The sequence below is a fragment of the Rhinoderma darwinii genome, chromosome 2 (genome assembly GCF_050947455.1).
Source record: "Rhinoderma darwinii isolate aRhiDar2 chromosome 2, aRhiDar2.hap1, whole genome shotgun sequence".
NCBI lineage: Eukaryota > Metazoa > Chordata > Amphibia > Anura > Rhinodermatidae > Rhinoderma > Rhinoderma darwinii.
The window spans coordinates 448692650-448710259 of record NC_134688.1 but is presented as its reverse complement, the minus strand read 5'-3'; the positions used below and the strand labels follow the sequence as shown (position 1 = coordinate 448710259).

Sequence of the window (17610 nt, the reverse complement as noted above, 5' to 3'; positions counted from 1 at the left end):
GCAACTGGGAGTTAGCATTTCCCTTGTCAAAGGGTCATGTCCCTACACAGTCTCTCTCTGTCAGCACTGATTGGACATTGTCAGACTGTATAGGGACACCCCCCCCCCCAATCTGGTATCGCCCAGTTTTCAATTTATTCATAAATTTTAGGGGGAATAAAAAGGGAATAGCACAACATAGAGTTCTAAGGAAAGATTCTCCAAAACTGTTATTTCATGGAGAATATATTATTTACTAAAACAGACATGTCAGGAGGGGTGACATGTCAGGAGAGGTGGCATTTCCTATTCTCATACTACCGTATTAAAGCATAGGGTTGTATGAGAATAGGAAAAAGGTTTGCTATTTTTCTAGAAACAGCGCTACTGTTGTTCAATGGCTGTGTCTGGTATTGCAGCTTATTTCCATACATAGCGCCTGTCTTTTCTTAGGGCGTGTCTCATATTAGAGGAAGGTGGGCACACAAGTTATGGTTTTAGTGGATCCTCAGTGTATAAAACTGGAAATCCTCAGTGATACTGTGCATATTTTGCCTTTTGTTCCTCAGGTCTACAGATGGTACAATGGTCTTTTAGGAAAGCAACATAATGCTGCACTTCAGGGCATGAAGAATCCAACTCTATTAGATTGTAGACACTTTTATTTGAGTGAAGCACAGCTGACAATGTGGATCTGCCATCTGTACTTGCATTGTGTTTCTAATTACTGATATGGATATTTTAACATAAATTATCTCATTCTTAATCGCCAGGTGGCATTTGAGGCCATAAAAAATCCAGGTTTTAGTGACATAGCATTAGATGACATCAAACTATCTTTTGGGAAGTGCAATGAAAGCAGTTTTGTTGAGCCAACTCGAGTCCCTACTCCTCCCACTACTACCATTCAACCATGTAAGTGCAATGTAGCTGGAATTTAACATTATTCTTAATTACATGCAAGTCATTGAGTGTGTTTTTGGAGTAATTATAATATCTTGTGACAATTCTCAGGCACCGCCATGCATTTCTATCATGTGTTAGTAGCAGTGATTTTGACAGATGGAAGTAGTGATTGGTATGAGAAGGCAATGAGAATAATTGGCTATGCTGACTCTTAAATTCATAAAACAAATCTGTTATCGTGTGTGACTAACAATATTCAGAGCTGCGCATTTTGCTGTTATATGATCATTACTAATTATAGCTTCAGGAGTAAGATCTATTTCTGCGTCCCCATGCCTGACGTCGTCTGTCATAAATTTGGATTATCTCAAACAAATGGATTTTATCAACCAAATGTGTTCTGTTTTTCAAAGACAAAACAGATTTTTTTATTTGTGTGTGTTTTTAATGGTTTTGTGCTTGCAGGATTTTTTTTATTAACCTATATTTTTAATTTTCATTGGGGTACAAACTGTATTCTGCAGATGATTTGCACCTAAATGGAAGTGGGTCCGCTGTGCTGCGGGAGAGAACTCTAGCTGGGGTGGCAGAGTATTTAAACTAGGGCTGAGGAGGGAGTCATTGTAGAAAATAAAGGGGTAGTCAGGTTAGAGAGCGGTCAGACTATATTGGTGGGGGGAGAAATAGACAACAAGATAAGGAGATCCTTTTGTTACAAAACAGCAATGAAAACAAAAATGCCCAAATAAAGTCAAATAATCACATTTCTGATACTGAAAGTGAAAAATTGAAAGACAAGTTAAAGTGTATGTTCACAAATGCCAGAAGTCTAGCAAGCAAAATGGGAGAGCTGGAGACCTTGGTATTGGAGGGACATATAGATATAGTTGGTGTTGCTGAATCATGGCTGGACTCTTCTCATGTCTGTATGTGAGAAGTGATATGAAGACGGTGTTGTATGTCTGTATGTGAGAAGTGATATGAAGGCAGTGGTGTATGTCTGTATGTGAGAAGTGATATGAAGGTGGTGTATGTCTGTATGTGAGAAGTGATATGAAGGCGGTTGTGTATGTCTGTATGTGAGTAGTGATATGAAGGCAGTGGTGTATGTCTGTATGTGAGAAGTGATGTGAAGGCGGTGGTGTATGTCTGTATGTGAGAAGTGATATGAAGGTGAGTGTGAAAGTGGTGACAATAGTGGGTGAAGATTGTGAGGAGATTGAAACGTTGTGGGTGGAATTACAAATGGAGGAAAACATTGAAAAATTACTTTTGGTGTAATCTATAGACCCCCCCAATATAACTGAGGAGATGGAAGTTCAGCTATATAAACTGATGTAGCGGGCTGCACAGGCGGGTACAGTAGTGATAATGGGAGATTTTATTACCGGGATATTAATTGGTGTCTTGGTTCGGCTTCAACTGCAAAGGGGAGAAATTTCCTTAACCTGTTGCAGTAAAATTTTATGAGCCAGTTTGTGAAAGGCCGAATAGAGGTGAAGCTCTGGTGAATCTGGTCATTTCTAATAATGCAGAGCTTGTTGGGAATGTCAATATTCGTGAAAATCTCGGTAACAGTGATGACAATATAGTTATATTTTACATATACTGTAAAAAACAAACACAGGTTGGGAGGGCAAAACACTTCATTTCAACCTTTTCCCGCTGCAGGATTTTTTTGGATTTTCACATTTGTTTTTTCCTCCCCATATTCCAAAAGCCGTAACTTTTTTATTTTTCCATCAATGTTGCCGTATGAGGGCTGTTTTTTGCGGGACGAGTGTAGATTTTCACAGCACCAATTATACCATATAATGTAGTGGGGAACTGGGAAATAATATTTGTGGGGTGGAATAGGAAAAAAACAGTGATTCCTCAATCTTTTGGGTAGTTTTGTTTTTACGGCGTTCACCGTGCGGTAAAAACTGCATGTTAACTTTCTGCGGATCAAAAAGATTACAGCGAGTAATGATTACATATAGTTTTTTTTATGTTTTACTACTTTTACAAGGAAAAAAATGATTGTTAAAAATAAAATTTGAGTTTTGTCGCCATAGTCTGAGATATTAGCGGTATGTGGGCTTATTTTTTGCGGGGCGAGCTGTAGTTTATATTGGTACCATTTTGGGGTACATGAGACTTTATAATTACTTTTTATTTCAATTTTGTGGGAGATGAAGGGACCAAAAAAACAGCAATTGCTTGCACGATATACTGCAATACTAATGGATTGCAGTATATTGTGATTCTGACAGTCTTCTATGAAGCCCTGCCAGAGTATAAAAATGGCGGACTTCATCAGGCTGCCATGCCAACAAATGGCACCCTCTGATCTCACCGCAGGGGGGGGCGTTGGAACGTTATAGGCGGTCGCCCCTCTGTTTTTAGCCATTTAAAAGCAACGGTCGCTATTGACCGTGGAATTTAACGGGTTAAACAAGCCGGATCCCGCTCTTTACCCGGAAGTGTCGGCTGTAACACACAGCCAACACACTCGTCCTATGGAGCGGGCTCAGCTCGCGAGCCCGCTCCATACTCCCCCACCCGGCGTGTGCCGTATATATATGGCAGATGTCGGGAAGGGGTTATGAAGGCAAATTTCCCCAGGATGAGGGCTGCAATTCAGGTTATAGACTGGGAAGAACTAATGTCAAATAATGGTACAAATGATAAATGGGAGATCTTAAAACCTACTTAACAAGTATAAACGGCTAAATTGAAATCCCACATGGCTTACAACTTCTGTAAAAAGGGCAATACATGACAAAAAAAAAACGTCAATTATAAAGAGCTTAATACAATCTGCAAAAAAGTAATAAAATCAGCAAAAACACAAAATGAAAGGCAGGTGGCCAAGGATAGTAAATCAAATCCCCAAAAATTCTTCAAGTATATAAATGCGAAAATGCCAAGGTCTGAGCATGTAGGACCCCTAAATAGTGGTAATGTGGAGTTGGTCACAGAGGATCAAGAGAAGACAGAGTTACTAAATGGGTTCTTTAGCTCTGTATATACATCAGAAGAAAGAGCAGCTGATATAGCCGGTGCCAGTGCTGTTAATATATCAGTTTATATACTGAATTGGCTGAATGTAGATATGGTCCAAGCTAAATTAAATAAAATAAATGTACACAAGTCCCCAGGACCAGATGGGTTACACCCTGGAGTTCTTAAAGAGCTTAGTTCAGTTATTTCTGATCCCCCTCTTCATAATTCAGAGATTCTCTAGTGACTGGTATAGTGCCAAGGGACTGGCGCAGGACAAATGTGGTGCCTATTTTCAAAAAGGGCTCTAGGTCTTCCCCGGGTAATTATAGACCAGTTAGCTTAACATCAATCGTGGGAAAAATGTTTGAGGGACTATATACAGGATTATGTGACAAAAAATAGTATTAGAAGTGACAGCCAGCACGGTTTTACTAAGGACAGAAGTTTTCAAACCAACCAAATTTGTTTTTATGAAGAGGTGAGCAGAAGTCTAGACAGAGGGGCCGCTGTGGTTATAGTGTTTTTGGACTTTGCAAAGGCACTACCCGCACTATGGCTGTAGAATTTATATTAATCAACTTTCAGAAAAGACAAATACATTATAATGTCCCTGCTTTTAGCCCCTTCCCACTGCTTGCATTCTAGGCCCCAATGACCAAGCCATTTTTTATGGTTTTCCATCGTCACATTCGAGGAGCTATAACTTTTTTATTTTTGCGTCGACATATCTGTATAAGGTCTTGTTTTTTGCAGCACAAGTTGTATTTTTTAATAGCACCATTTTGGGGTTCATATAATTTATTAATTAACTTTTATTAACTTTTTATGGGGAGGGATAGAAGAAAACCTGAAATTTTGCCACTCTTTTTTTGTATCCTAAATCTACACCGTTTACCATGTGGTATAAATAACACAATAACTTTATTCAGCGGGTTGTTACAATTGCAACAATACCAAATTTGTATAGATTTTGTATGTTTTGTAATTTGTATGTTTTACTACTTACACAGTAAAAACAAGTTTTTTTCAAAATTATTTGTTTTTATGTCTCTATATTTGAAGAGCCATAACTTTTTTATTCTTCCGCCGATGCGGTTGTATGAGGGCTTTTTTTGCAGGACTACTTGTAGTGTTTATTGGTATCATTTTGGAGTAGATGCGACTTTTTGATCACTTTTTATCACATTTTAAGTCAGGATTCACAGAAAACAGCAATTTTTCCATTGTTTTTTATTTTATTTTTTACGGCGTTCACCGTGCGGGTTAAATAATGTAATAGCTTTATAGTCGGGGTCATTACGGATGCAGTGATACTGTATCAGCAATATGTGTAACTTTTTTGCTTTATTTTGTTTTTTTAAAATAGTAAAGCATTTTGTAAGGGGAAAAAGTGGGTTTCTTATTTATTTTTTTCACATTTTTTTTATTAACTTTATTCAACTTTTTTTTTACTTTTATACTAGTCCCACTAGGGGACTTTAATATGCGATCATCCGATCCCTTTTATAATACACTGCAATACTTTTGTATTGCAGTGTATTACTGCCTGTCCGTGTAAAACGGACAGGCATCTGCTAGGCCATGCCTCTGGCATGACCTAGCAGGCATTCACTACAGGAAGATCTGGGGGCCTTTATTAGGCCCCCGGCTGCCATAGAAGACACTGACACTCGGCGATCTTATCGCTGGGTGTCGGTGGGATGAGAGGGAGCTCCCTCCTCTCCAAAACCACTCAGATGCGGCACACGCTATTGAGCGCCGCATCTGAGGGGTTAAACAGGTGGGAGCGATACTAATATCGATCTCACACATTCGAGCAGGGATGCCCCCAGCCCTCAGCTACATCTGGTAGCTGAGAGCAGGGAGATTTAACGGCTCCCTGCTCTGTTTATTTATCGTGGTGCAGCGCCGTAAAAAGGCTTATGCATCAGAATAAATCCCACTAATGACCGCCGTGAAAAGGCTTATCGGTGATCATTAATGGGTTAAATATGCTTTGTCCATGTGTCAACAATCTTTCTTATTCCCACCTTTAAAAAATTTGTAGGCAGAGCTGCAAGGCACAAATGCACCGCTGTCTTCACTTCTTCATCAGACGTGAATTTTTGTCCTCATGGGGCTTCTTTCAGGGGACCAAACAGGTGATAGTCCATCCAATAGAAAAGGTTCACGTCCACGCTGAATGTTATCATCAGTCGTGGACATGGACAGGCGTCCGGCTCCTTCTTCATGGCTGACACTTGTGCGACCTTTCTTGAACTTCTCTATCCACTTATACACACTTCTTCGCGACAAAACACTTTCTCCATACTGTGCACAATGTCTTCGATAAATATCGGCACCAGACACACCACAAAAAACGAATCACTGCTCGTTGCTCTTCTTTCGTGCAAATCACAAGTTGGGTGGCCATTGTTTCTCGCACCGCAGTCACAAATAAACAGACGAAACACGTTCAAACCTGCACAGCAGTTACTAGGGAAACAGCGACCTTTTACAGAAAGTCCTGATAAGACAGTGCGGCCAATAGAAGTTTTAATATAATCGGAGAGCGGATAATTGTTGACTCACCCTCGTTACAGTGGGTGAAAAGGTAGCAGTCATATCAGATCCTGGTGTCTGAGGGGGCCCAATGGTTCCTCTACTACAGGAGAAGACAAATATTTAAAAATAGCACATGGGGAGGTCCAGTGTTACAGATTTTGCATCGGGGTCAAAAAGCTTGAGGTTATAACTGTGAATAACAGAAACCACTTGAATCCTTCAATGGATAAATACACAGTGTAATTTTTTAAGACAGTCCTGCTTATTTCAGAGTAAGAAACAGGGATTCTAGGCAAAGCACGGAGGCCTCTTCAGCTTTACAGGGTACAGTTCCACTTCCAACCCAACACTGTTTAGGAACAGCAACGCAGCTGCATCCAATAGAATAGAGATGTATTTTTTTATATTGTGCCTGCTCATGAGCATTGCTGCGTTAGAGAAAAACTGAAGGGGCCAGAGAGTACCCAATGGTCAAAGATTGATGGATATAGTAGCAGCGTGGGACTGACCCACCGGGGTTCTCAGATTGACCAAGGCACCGATACAATGGTTGTCACTTAGTGGAGAATACTGCATCTCTCCGGCTGGGTCAGGAAAAGGTGGCCCTTCAGTGTCCCTGGATCCTCGGGGTGGGCACCGCTGACTATGACAGAGCAGAGAGAAATTCCGATGACGTCACTGTGCCACTTGCATTTTTATTTGTATATATAAATATCATATGAATGAAAGTACTGTTTAAAAGGATGGGTCATAGGTGTGGAATCATAGGATAGACAGGCAAACATACTGGGGCATATGTTTATCACTTTTCTCTTATTTACAAGAGAATACCACTGATTTTCTGCATAGAAAACTGGCAGTGAGCTACACCAGGTACTACTTGGCATAGCTCAGCAGATATGCTATGTTCCTCATGTGCTGCATTGATGAATATGGCGCACACTACAGTAAAACTCCATATTGTCATACTACTCAAAGTTATTTCAGTATTAGTGAATATACCCCATTGTAGCCAAGAATACTAAGGTATAAAAACGATGTGTCCCTTCTGAACCAAGTCTAAGTGAAGCTGAAGAGGCACCACGACCCTTTATTCTTGCAAGCAGTGGGGGTCCATTAGCGGAAACCTCCAAAAATTGCAGATTGTAATCTTCGGACACAGCTCAATGAAATGTTAGATGATAATTAAAGGTATACATACCCTAAAAACAAGTGTGGCAGGTGGGTCGGTAATGTCTTTAAAAAGAAAATCTGTTATTGGATAATTTTAGGTAAATCCTAGGAGCTATGAACAGTCTTCAGTTTAGTGAAGGTGGATTTAATCCAAGCTGTAGATTCAGTAATATATTCACAATATGTTTCAAGCCTTCCACATTATGTTACATTCCTATTACCGTCCATAATTACTGGGGGAGATAATGTATAATAAAGCTTGATATATACTTTCTATATCTGTCTTGCACATGTTTGAAGCCAATGCCATAATAAAGCAGAAACGTGTGTTAACAATTGTGTTCCTATATCCCTTCCAGCGTGTTTGACAGAACAGCACTAAACATGATACTGATTAAATCCTGTATATTTCTAGAACATGACAATCGTCACATCTGTCATTTTTATGAGATTAGCTTTGTTTCATTTTTTCCTTGTCATTTTTTTCCCCTTGCGAACACCTACTCCTGCAGTCTATGTAATCACTAGTTATTATGTGTCATTCATTGTTGGGAATGATATCTGTCTCTTCTCTCTTAATCTTCTGTTATATCCTTTTGTGTAGAGAAATTGCTAATTATAAATGTTTGTCTGGTAGAAAAGGTCTCAGAACCTCACAGGAACCTATCTTTAATTGTACAGTAGGAAAATAGATGACTATTGAATGGAAAGTACACAAAGTAGCTAGGTCATATAAAGTTTCAGGTAAAGTTCTGCAACAGTAAAACTCGTAATAAAAAACAAAAATAATATCACTGCTCCAGCATTATCTCTTGTGATGTAATTTGTGTGATGTTCAAGGGTGTACACACCATAAAGGCAACCTATGGGGCAGATATGCAGCTCATAGAGAAAATGGACTTAGCCCTGGCTGGTCTCATCCCATTGACTACTTGGTGGCGTGAACCTGTGCAGGACTCCACCCCCACTCCAGATGTTGGGGCATTGGCCCAAGGGTTATGGTTGGGGTATGGAAGGATAAACGAACACCAAGCCCATCTGTTCTGTGTGGCAAGCCCTGGAACAAAATGAGGGGTCCAGCTTGATCTTTGTTTTGCAGCTTTCTCTCTTCTACTGTATGTATGCTACGTGCCCTTCTGAAATAGTATAAATGAATAAAGTAATTATTTTTTATTAAAGGCATCATCTTCTACAGACAACTTGCTGTCATGCCCTACAGCTTTAGGGCATGGTTACGTAATAGGATGCTTTTACCTGTAGACCATGTTCACCACAGCATTTATACATATTAAATTGTCCACCCAGTAGGACAACCCTTTAGGGCGGCATATTGATATCAAGGGGGGGGGGGGTACTTTGCTTGGGATCCTCTATAGGCAAGAGTGGAGAGCCACTGCACATATATTCAATTTGATGGGCAACATGTAATACCACATTTTTCCTGCAGTGGCCACTGTGGGACAAATGTGTGACTGCCCGCAGCTTCCCCTGGCGGGGATTTCAGCTGACCGGCAGTGATAATCTGATCATCAACGGGTCATCATTTAAAAGATGTCCAGATGGGACAATGCCTTTAAGTTTTTTGACAGGATGACTTATGCAAAGATGAGCAATGGGCAAATAATGTGTTCATTACCCTGACTCAAATGTGTCTAGGTCACAGTACCCTCCTAAATAACCAAGTATTTCCTTCTAGCTAGACCATGTCTCTTCGATCCGGCCTGGAAGGAAAGAGTGTACATTCTTTAGCTCAAAAATTCAGTAAATAATGGAACTCTGCATAAATGCTGAAATACCAGATCCTCATTGTAAAAGTATTAAGCAGTACAACAAACAAACAAACAAATATATTTTCATTATTTTTCACACAAATCCAATTATAGAGGAGAATTGGAAATCACTTAAAAGAGAATCAAATTAGTGGAATCACTAAAAGAAGAAGTGTAAGAAGAAAGCCTAAACATCAACAATGACCAGCATAATTATAGTCAGGGATATTATCCGTGGTGATTGTTCTAGAAGAAAGATAAAAGAAAGCAGTTAAAGAACTCATCAGTAATATTAGCTGGAATATATTGTACTTGTGTGCACAGAATATTTATCTGCAAAAGGCAAATGAGCTCACAATATACTGAGGTCATGACACCATCTACAGACCCTCCTCCTTATGTAAAATAGCGCATGGTATAACGTATTATATATTGTCTAGATAATTTGGGTAATAAAATGAAACATTTGTTTTAATAGGTATTGTGTTTCCAACACAACTCCCTTCCCTTTCCTCCAGCTATTATCCTCAGCTGTTATTTTTCGTACTTAAGCCATAATGGAATGGAAAGTTAAGAATAGATTTCTCAGAGCTAGACTGTAAGCTCTTGAGTACAGAACAATAATGGATAGTTTGGAAGCATAAGACATAAGCAAGCTATAATTGCATGCATGTTTTATACACTAAATATGTACTCTCTTCTCCATGGAGATTGATGTAAAAATACCAAAACAGGTAACATAAGGAATTTTAACTGGAAAGAGTAGCATCGAATTTTGAAATACATCAAGAATTGTAACACTAAAGGGCCATTTATCAGTGTAGAAAGGTCAGATTTCTAGCAATACAGCCCTGAAAAGAATGGCGGTTATGATGAACATCATATTTACCAAGCCCCTGGGAATGACTTTTAGGTTTCATAAATTTGCACTTGCAAAAGTTCTACTCTACTTTACCTGGGTTATTTCCAGGGTCATATTATAGGCAGGGCTATAAGGGAATGCGCCCTGGGGTCTCCACCACCCGCATAGGTGCCTCCACCACCCACACTACTTGACTTGCCTGTCTCAATAGCTCCCATAGACTTCAGATGAGAGGGCCACTCACATACATGGCTACCTCTCGTATACAGTATGTGGCTGCGATAAGGAGTCAAGTTGGGCCTAGTTCCACCGGACGGGGGCTCCCACCAAATTTGTTACCTAGGGCCTCCATGAACGTTAATGTGATCCTGTGTATTTAAGTGGTAACATCATATTCCTCTATTGACAAGCTCTGTATTAGGGAACATAGTGCATGCTTCTACTTGCTAGTACACAACTTTTAGTAAATGTTGCTCCCCCTATGGGCTTTATTTATCAAACTGTGTTTGGTACATAGTAGTCAATCAGAGCTCAGCTTTAATTTCTTAAAGGGGTTATCCGGGATTTTAAAATTGATGGCCTATTCTTAGATTAGATCAGTGGGGGTTTGACTGTCAGGACATTATCTCAGATCAGCTGTTTGAAGGGGGAAGCGCCATTACATGCCTAGCGACTGTGCAGGGTATTGCAGCACTGCCCCATTCACTTGAATTATGATTGGTTGTTCTAAGCAACAAGGCAAGTTTTATTCTGAATTAATAAATGAAGCCAAACGTGTTAACTTTGCTGTGATCTGATTATTTATCAGTATTTTATTGTTCTTTCTCCTATTTCACCTTCTAATAGTACAAAATCAAATAGCATTACTTTAATATATAAGTATACATTGGGCCTTGCTTATAGTGTATTTGCACCGCTGTTCGCTTTTGGTTTGGGTAGTTCTGTGAAATATATTTAGACTCCTGACTGCCATATGAATTGTGTTTTCTCATAGAATGACCTGCCAAATGTTTGGGCCTTAAAGAGGTTTGCCAAGTTAAAATGACTATGTGTTAATGTTTGTAATTTATTAATGTAAATACGGTTGTAATATACTTACATTTTCCAAATTGGCCCCGTTTCCAGATGCCACCGTGGGGGACTTGACGGGTGACGTTACTCTCTGGCCGCTGTGTTGATCTTCAATTATTTTCCAGGTATACGACACGTCACTTGTGACGTGCCGTGTATGGGCTGTTCTGTTGTTATCTCGAGAACGTGTCATATACCCAGAAGGGAATTGAAGATCAACACAGCAGCCACAGAGTGATGTCACCTGTCAAGTACCCCACGGCAGCATATGGAAACGGGGCCAATTTGGAAAATGTAAGTATATTACAAATGTACATTTTACATTAATAAATTGCAAACATTAACACATAGTCAGTTTTAACTCGGAAAACCCCTTTAAGAGCCATCTGTTTCCTTTTTTTCATTAAGCTCTCCCAAACACTTGTTTTTTCCTCAAAAATCTTTAATTGTGCAATGCCTTTTTATGGCAAGAAATTCATTTAGCTAGACGATATATCTAAGTGACCATTAAAATCCGCCAGGCAAAAACTTAATTTTCATTTTTTACTAATATTTATTTTATTTTTTCTTTAGTTAACTGTGGAGGACCTATTGAATTATGGGAAACAAACAGTACATTTAGCTCCCCCAACTATCCCCAGAACTATCCCAATCTTGCTTCATGTAAGTAATGGTCAATCTGCCATTTTTATGTCTTTATAGTTAAATTTTACGTATGAAACATTAAATTAACCTTAAGAAGGAATGAAGAGGAATCATTTATCATTTTTCGGGTGATTGGGTTTTTGGATAAAATTGAAAAATGAAGTTATTATGTTAACCATAACTTGATGTGGTCCTCGGAAGACCTTAACAAGATAAATAAATTTTAATTAACTTTATAAAATGTTCAGTATTAATAGATTACACTTTACACTTTCTAAAAGCACTCATCAGAGTCTCATAAATACTTCAAGATAAGATTTCATTGTATTGAATAGGTAATTAGATATGCCTAAAAGAAGGTGCAAGTTTTATGTGTCCCTGCTATATGGAAGTCAGCAGCAATTAATACTCCATGAAAAAGGGATAATATAAATAGTACCTGTGATACATTAGAAAACGTGCATCTTTTTAATGAAGGCCAAAGAACTTTGTACTAGACGAGACTATGGATTCTTTATGTCTTGATGTTTTTGGTACCGACTAAATCTAAGCATGGAGCTTAATGTAACTTGCTGTTCACAGACTTTAACCCTTTAAAAGAAGGTATGGACTTTCAGCCTTGTTGCCCATGCCATTGCCCCTTTTGTCATTACCTGAGGAACAGACAGAAGTCCAGAACAAGTAACAAATTGAGAGGAAAAATCATGATCGGTCCAAATAGTAGTTGGAGCGGTAAAATTTTTACAGATTGGTGTAGAGGCTTAAGGCCCTTTTGACCAATTATCGGGTAAATAGGGCAACGATCAGCGGATGAACGAGCAACACTCGTTCATCGGCTGATTGTATTGTTTATGCTGCCAAGAAATAATATCGCTGTGTAAACAGGGAGACATGCCGCCGACATGATAGAAATGTATGGGGACGAGCGATCGTAGTAATGATCGCTCATTTCCAAATATACAGGGTGGGCCATTTATATGGATACACCTAAATAAAATGGGAATGGTTGGTGATATTAACTTCCTGTTTGTGGCACATTAGTATATGGGAGGGGGGAAACTTTTCAAGCTGGGTGTTTACATTTTGAAGTCGGCCATTTTGTATCCAACTTTAGTTTTTTCAATGGGAAGAGGGTCATGTGACACATCAAACTTATCGAGAATTTCACAAGAAAAACAATGGTGTGCTTGGTTTTAATGTTACTTTATTCTTTCATGAGTTATTTACAAGTTTCTGACCACTTATAAAATGTGTTCAAAGTGCTGCCCATTGTGTTGGATTGTCAATGCAACCCTCTTCTCCCACTCTTCACACACTGATAGCAACACCGCAGAAGAAATGCTAGCACAGGCTTCCAGTATCCGTAGTTTCAGTTGCTGTTCTGTGTAAACTGAGGGTCCTGTTCCAATTTTTGTTTTGCCCATTCTGCAAATTCAGTGCGCCGATCTGGGTCATCCTCGTTGAGATGCTGCAGCAGCTGGAGTTAGTAAGGGTGCCATTTGTGAGTAGCTAATATCCGCCAAAGAGATGTTCGACTGATGCCACTCTCCAGTGACATGTGGCGAGTGCTACGCTGTGGGCTCTTGCTGAATGAGGCTAGGACAGCCACTGATGTTTCTTCATTAGTGACAGTTTTCATGCGTCCACATTTGGGCAAATCCAACACTGAACCAGTTTCACGAAACTTGGCAAGCAGTTTGCAAACTGTAGCATGGGAGATGGGTGGTCTCGTAGGGTGTCTTGCATTGAAATCTGCTGCAATGACCTGGGTACTGCGTTCACCAGACATCAACACAATTTCTATCCGCTCCTCACGTGTTAACCTCTGCGACATGTCAATGGCTGTAAACAAAGAGAAGCTTGTAAATAACTCATGAAAGAATAAAGTAACGTTAAAACCAAGCACACCATTGTTTTTCTTGTGAAATTCTCGATAAGTTTGATGTGTCACATGACCCTCTTCCCATTGAAAAAACTAGAGTTGGATACAAAATGGCCGACTTCAAAATGGCCACCATGGTCAACACCCAGCTTGAAAAGTTTTCCCCCTCCCATATACTAATGTGCCACAAACAGTAAGTTAATATCACCAACCATTCCCATTTTATTTAGGTGTATCCATATAAATGGCCCACCCTGTAGTTCCTTGTAATAGGAGCAAACGAGCGCCGATCAATGGGCTGTCTTGTTGATTGGCGCTCATTTACATGGCCCATGTTGGGCCATGTAAGAGGACCTTTAGGTAACAGGTTGAGCTTTTTAGTTAGATACGTAAAGAAGAAAAAGATGAGGCAAGCACAGTTCAAACGGTTGTCAGAAAATATAAGCACATGTTTCAACATCAGGAACAAAAGCACCTTATTATTCAGGAACTAGATCAGTGTACCAGGGTCAGGATTCTGCAATATGCTTCACAGTGACTTCTGTATATAATCACAAAAAAAGTTAGTGTATGGAGAGCTAATTTCTATTACAGTAAAGATAGTATGACTATAAACTAAAAGTAACTACAGTAGTGATAAAAATAAGATTATGAAGTTACTGCCATACATATACTGAGGCAAATGGGCCTCAATCGGGGGATCCTGGTGGTTGGAATAATATAGATTTTGACACCAATTGTAATAACACAAGGGTATTGAATTTGTGTTAGATTAGACACTTTGTTCCCTGTATTTGATAATTTTTTGACACTGAATTTTTTGACAAAAGCAAATACATTTTGCAAAAAGGAAAAAGCTGTGATTGGCACGTGCTTATTTCTATATAAGAATCCTGTTGTTTCACATCAAAATATCATGGAAGTAAATGAACTGTTATTCCTAAATATATAGTTAGAATTGATCTGATTGGTCCGATCAGCAGGAGGGTTCTTAAAATACGGGAGGGCAGGGACAGAGAATAAACATTTTCAAACTGTAAATTCCTTTGGCAACAGAATAGTAGGGGAGGGGATGAAGCATTACATGCTTGCTATTTAAATGTATGGCCAACCATGTAATATATAGACTATTATAAGGAGTACATAGCCTGTTCATGGATAACTGGGAATCTGCAGAGAATTTGACATTCTTGTGACTTCCCCACTGTGTTCGGAACACGCTGATGGCGAGCCCCCACTGCTATTAATAATAACATATGAGAGAATTGCTGATAATCCAACTCACTACAAATATACAAAACAAAAAAGGCATCAAACGTAATGGTTAAAAATAAAAAAAAAATGAACAAAAGAAACCCCCTACCAACCTCAGTGGCTCTCAAAATGTTAGGGTTATTTATAGCCAAATTGAGTTTTTAGAGTAAAAATAAATGCCTTCCTGAATTGTATTCTGCTGGTAGTATCACTTTAAGTCAGAGTACCATTTTCTCCTTAGTTTGAGAAAATCAACCTTAAATGAAGAACTCGGATACACAAGGGATGAGAGATAGAAAAATTTGAGCACTATGCCGAACCCTTCCCATTCAAGCAGTGAAATATTGAAATCTGTCTTTCCGTGCTGCAGCTGAGTGCGGAATCATATAATTACAAAGCAGTCGTCTGGTAATACATTCTCCAGATCAGCATGAGGGAAGATATTTGGGAAAAGCCAATTAAATAGTATCCACGGCTTCCACATTCTATTAAATGCTTTATATTTCAGACATTGACCATCCCGTCAATACCAACTAAATTCTGTACTATAATGAATTATGTTGTCTTAAAAAATTGTCTAAAATACAACATCTAGCCACTGCCATTAATAAGTGCGGTAATAACCCGACAGTCTTTGTCTCCTCTTCGGAGATGGGAATGTCTTTCCAAAGCACTACTCAGAATAAAAGATTACAGCTTAGTTCTTAACATCAATTATCTTGTCAAAAAGCTGACAAGTCTTTGCTAGTAAGATACTATAGAACAATATAACAACCCAAGAAGTTTAACATTTTTGAAGATCCTTCAACCCCCCCCCCCCCCTACAGCAAATCTGCATTGACATGGTGTTCTAACCTCAGTAGACCAATTTTTATTTAGCATTAATTTTAGTACAAAGTCTCCGAAGGCCAAATTATGAGGTTTATGTATATAGAGTGGACTATAATTTCTTATTGATGTGGCAACTTCTCTATTAGAATTTAGTCCTTATAACTTACTGTGAAAAATCAGGACATCTCTATACCTCTATCTGTAGGTTAGTGGGTACTCCTAAAATTTTCTGCATGTCAGATGGGAATGAGCATTACAGAATTCTCTAAAATGAGGGAAGATCTGTAAATGGGATTCAATGGATTTAAGCCATTACAACGAGCCCGGGAAGATTGTTTCAATGCAAAGTAAATGTTTATTAATTTCTTAAGAAATATTGGGAAAAAAAAGTGTACTGACTGTGCAAAATGTAGCATACTACTCACTGAGCATAGGTTAGGTATATAATACAAACACATATGTCCCTCACAGGACATGTAGAAAAATGTACTAAAAAATTATTTTTTTTAGGAAACTATGATGGGATTCCATTAAAGGAAACCCGTCAGCAGTTTTAAATCCTCAAAACTGCTGACAGGGTAATATAGGGGAATGGAAGGGCATTTTAAATTTACCTTTTTTCACGGCCATGCAACTTGCATGGCCGAGAAACCCAAATTTGCTTTTTGTGGCGTGGCGATTGCAAGTGACACTCTCTTCTCTGAGTGTCTGCTCTAGTGGCCAATTAGGAGATTGCTAGAGCCGTCACTCAGAGCAGAGAGGTGGGGCTTGTAGCATGCATTGCAGTAGAGCTTGCACATCAAGTCCTGTCTCAGTGGCAATTGCGATCGGCATCCCAGGGAAATTACACATAATTTTTGATAGTTTATTGGTTGATCACTGCTATAATTACATGGGCCGATGATCGGGGACGAGTATTCGTATGAGAGCTCGTTCAGCCAATCATCTGCCTTTGTAAAAGGGCCTTTAGAGTAGGGAGGCACATTCTGAAACCCCTGCACTGGGCACCAACAGATCTTCCCCACCCCATGAATTTAAACTTAAAACATGTTAGTGACCATGGAAAAAATTCTGTGGTAATTTGGCAACAGTTTAACAGATGAAAGGAATCCGGCTAAAATCACCTGAACATTCAACATTCAAGAGTCATTTAGAGGACACGTCTATTAATAGTGGCTTGCCCCACTTATTTGACAAATGTATAAATATCCAATGTTGACAGAGTTTTATATATATATATATATATATATATATATATAGACACATAAATATACACATATATATACTCACAAGACACTTTAGTAAGCATGTTGAATACATAGGTGTAGGAGAAAGGGTTATAATATATAGCAGCGCTGTTTCAAGGTATTTTTCCTCTACCTCAATATTTGTGTTGTTACTTCTGGAAAGTCCATTTACAAGTCTTGTGCTGTGATGTGCATTTGGTGTATACTGCAGGAGCGGTTCACTATGTGAACGGTAACATCCACTTCAATAACCAAGCCAAAAGTGTTTCATTTTGACATACATTCGGATGGCACGCGTATATATTTTTTTAACTGTATCAAAAAGCATAGTCTACTACACTTTTCAATACGAGGGGATCCCACAAAGAAATGTATGCAACAAAGTATACGTTATATTACAATGTCAATCAGTCGCAGACATATTGAACTCTATAGACGTACAGTTGTTATATTTGCGGG

The 17610-nt window shown here is 39.0% G+C and overlaps 1 protein-coding gene across 1 annotated transcript in view; it reads left to right on the top strand.

Annotated features, from left to right (window-relative positions):
- The window catches only part of TMPRSS15 (transmembrane serine protease 15), a 259431-nt gene that overhangs the window by 136204 nt on the left and 105617 nt on the right, over window positions 1-17610 (top strand). The window contains exons 14-15 of the mRNA XM_075851216.1: window positions 753-894; window positions 11866-11955. Of these exons, the coding sequence (XP_075707331.1) occupies window positions 753-894; window positions 11866-11955 (232 nt within the window). The remainder of the gene's footprint in view (window positions 1-752; window positions 895-11865; window positions 11956-17610) is intronic.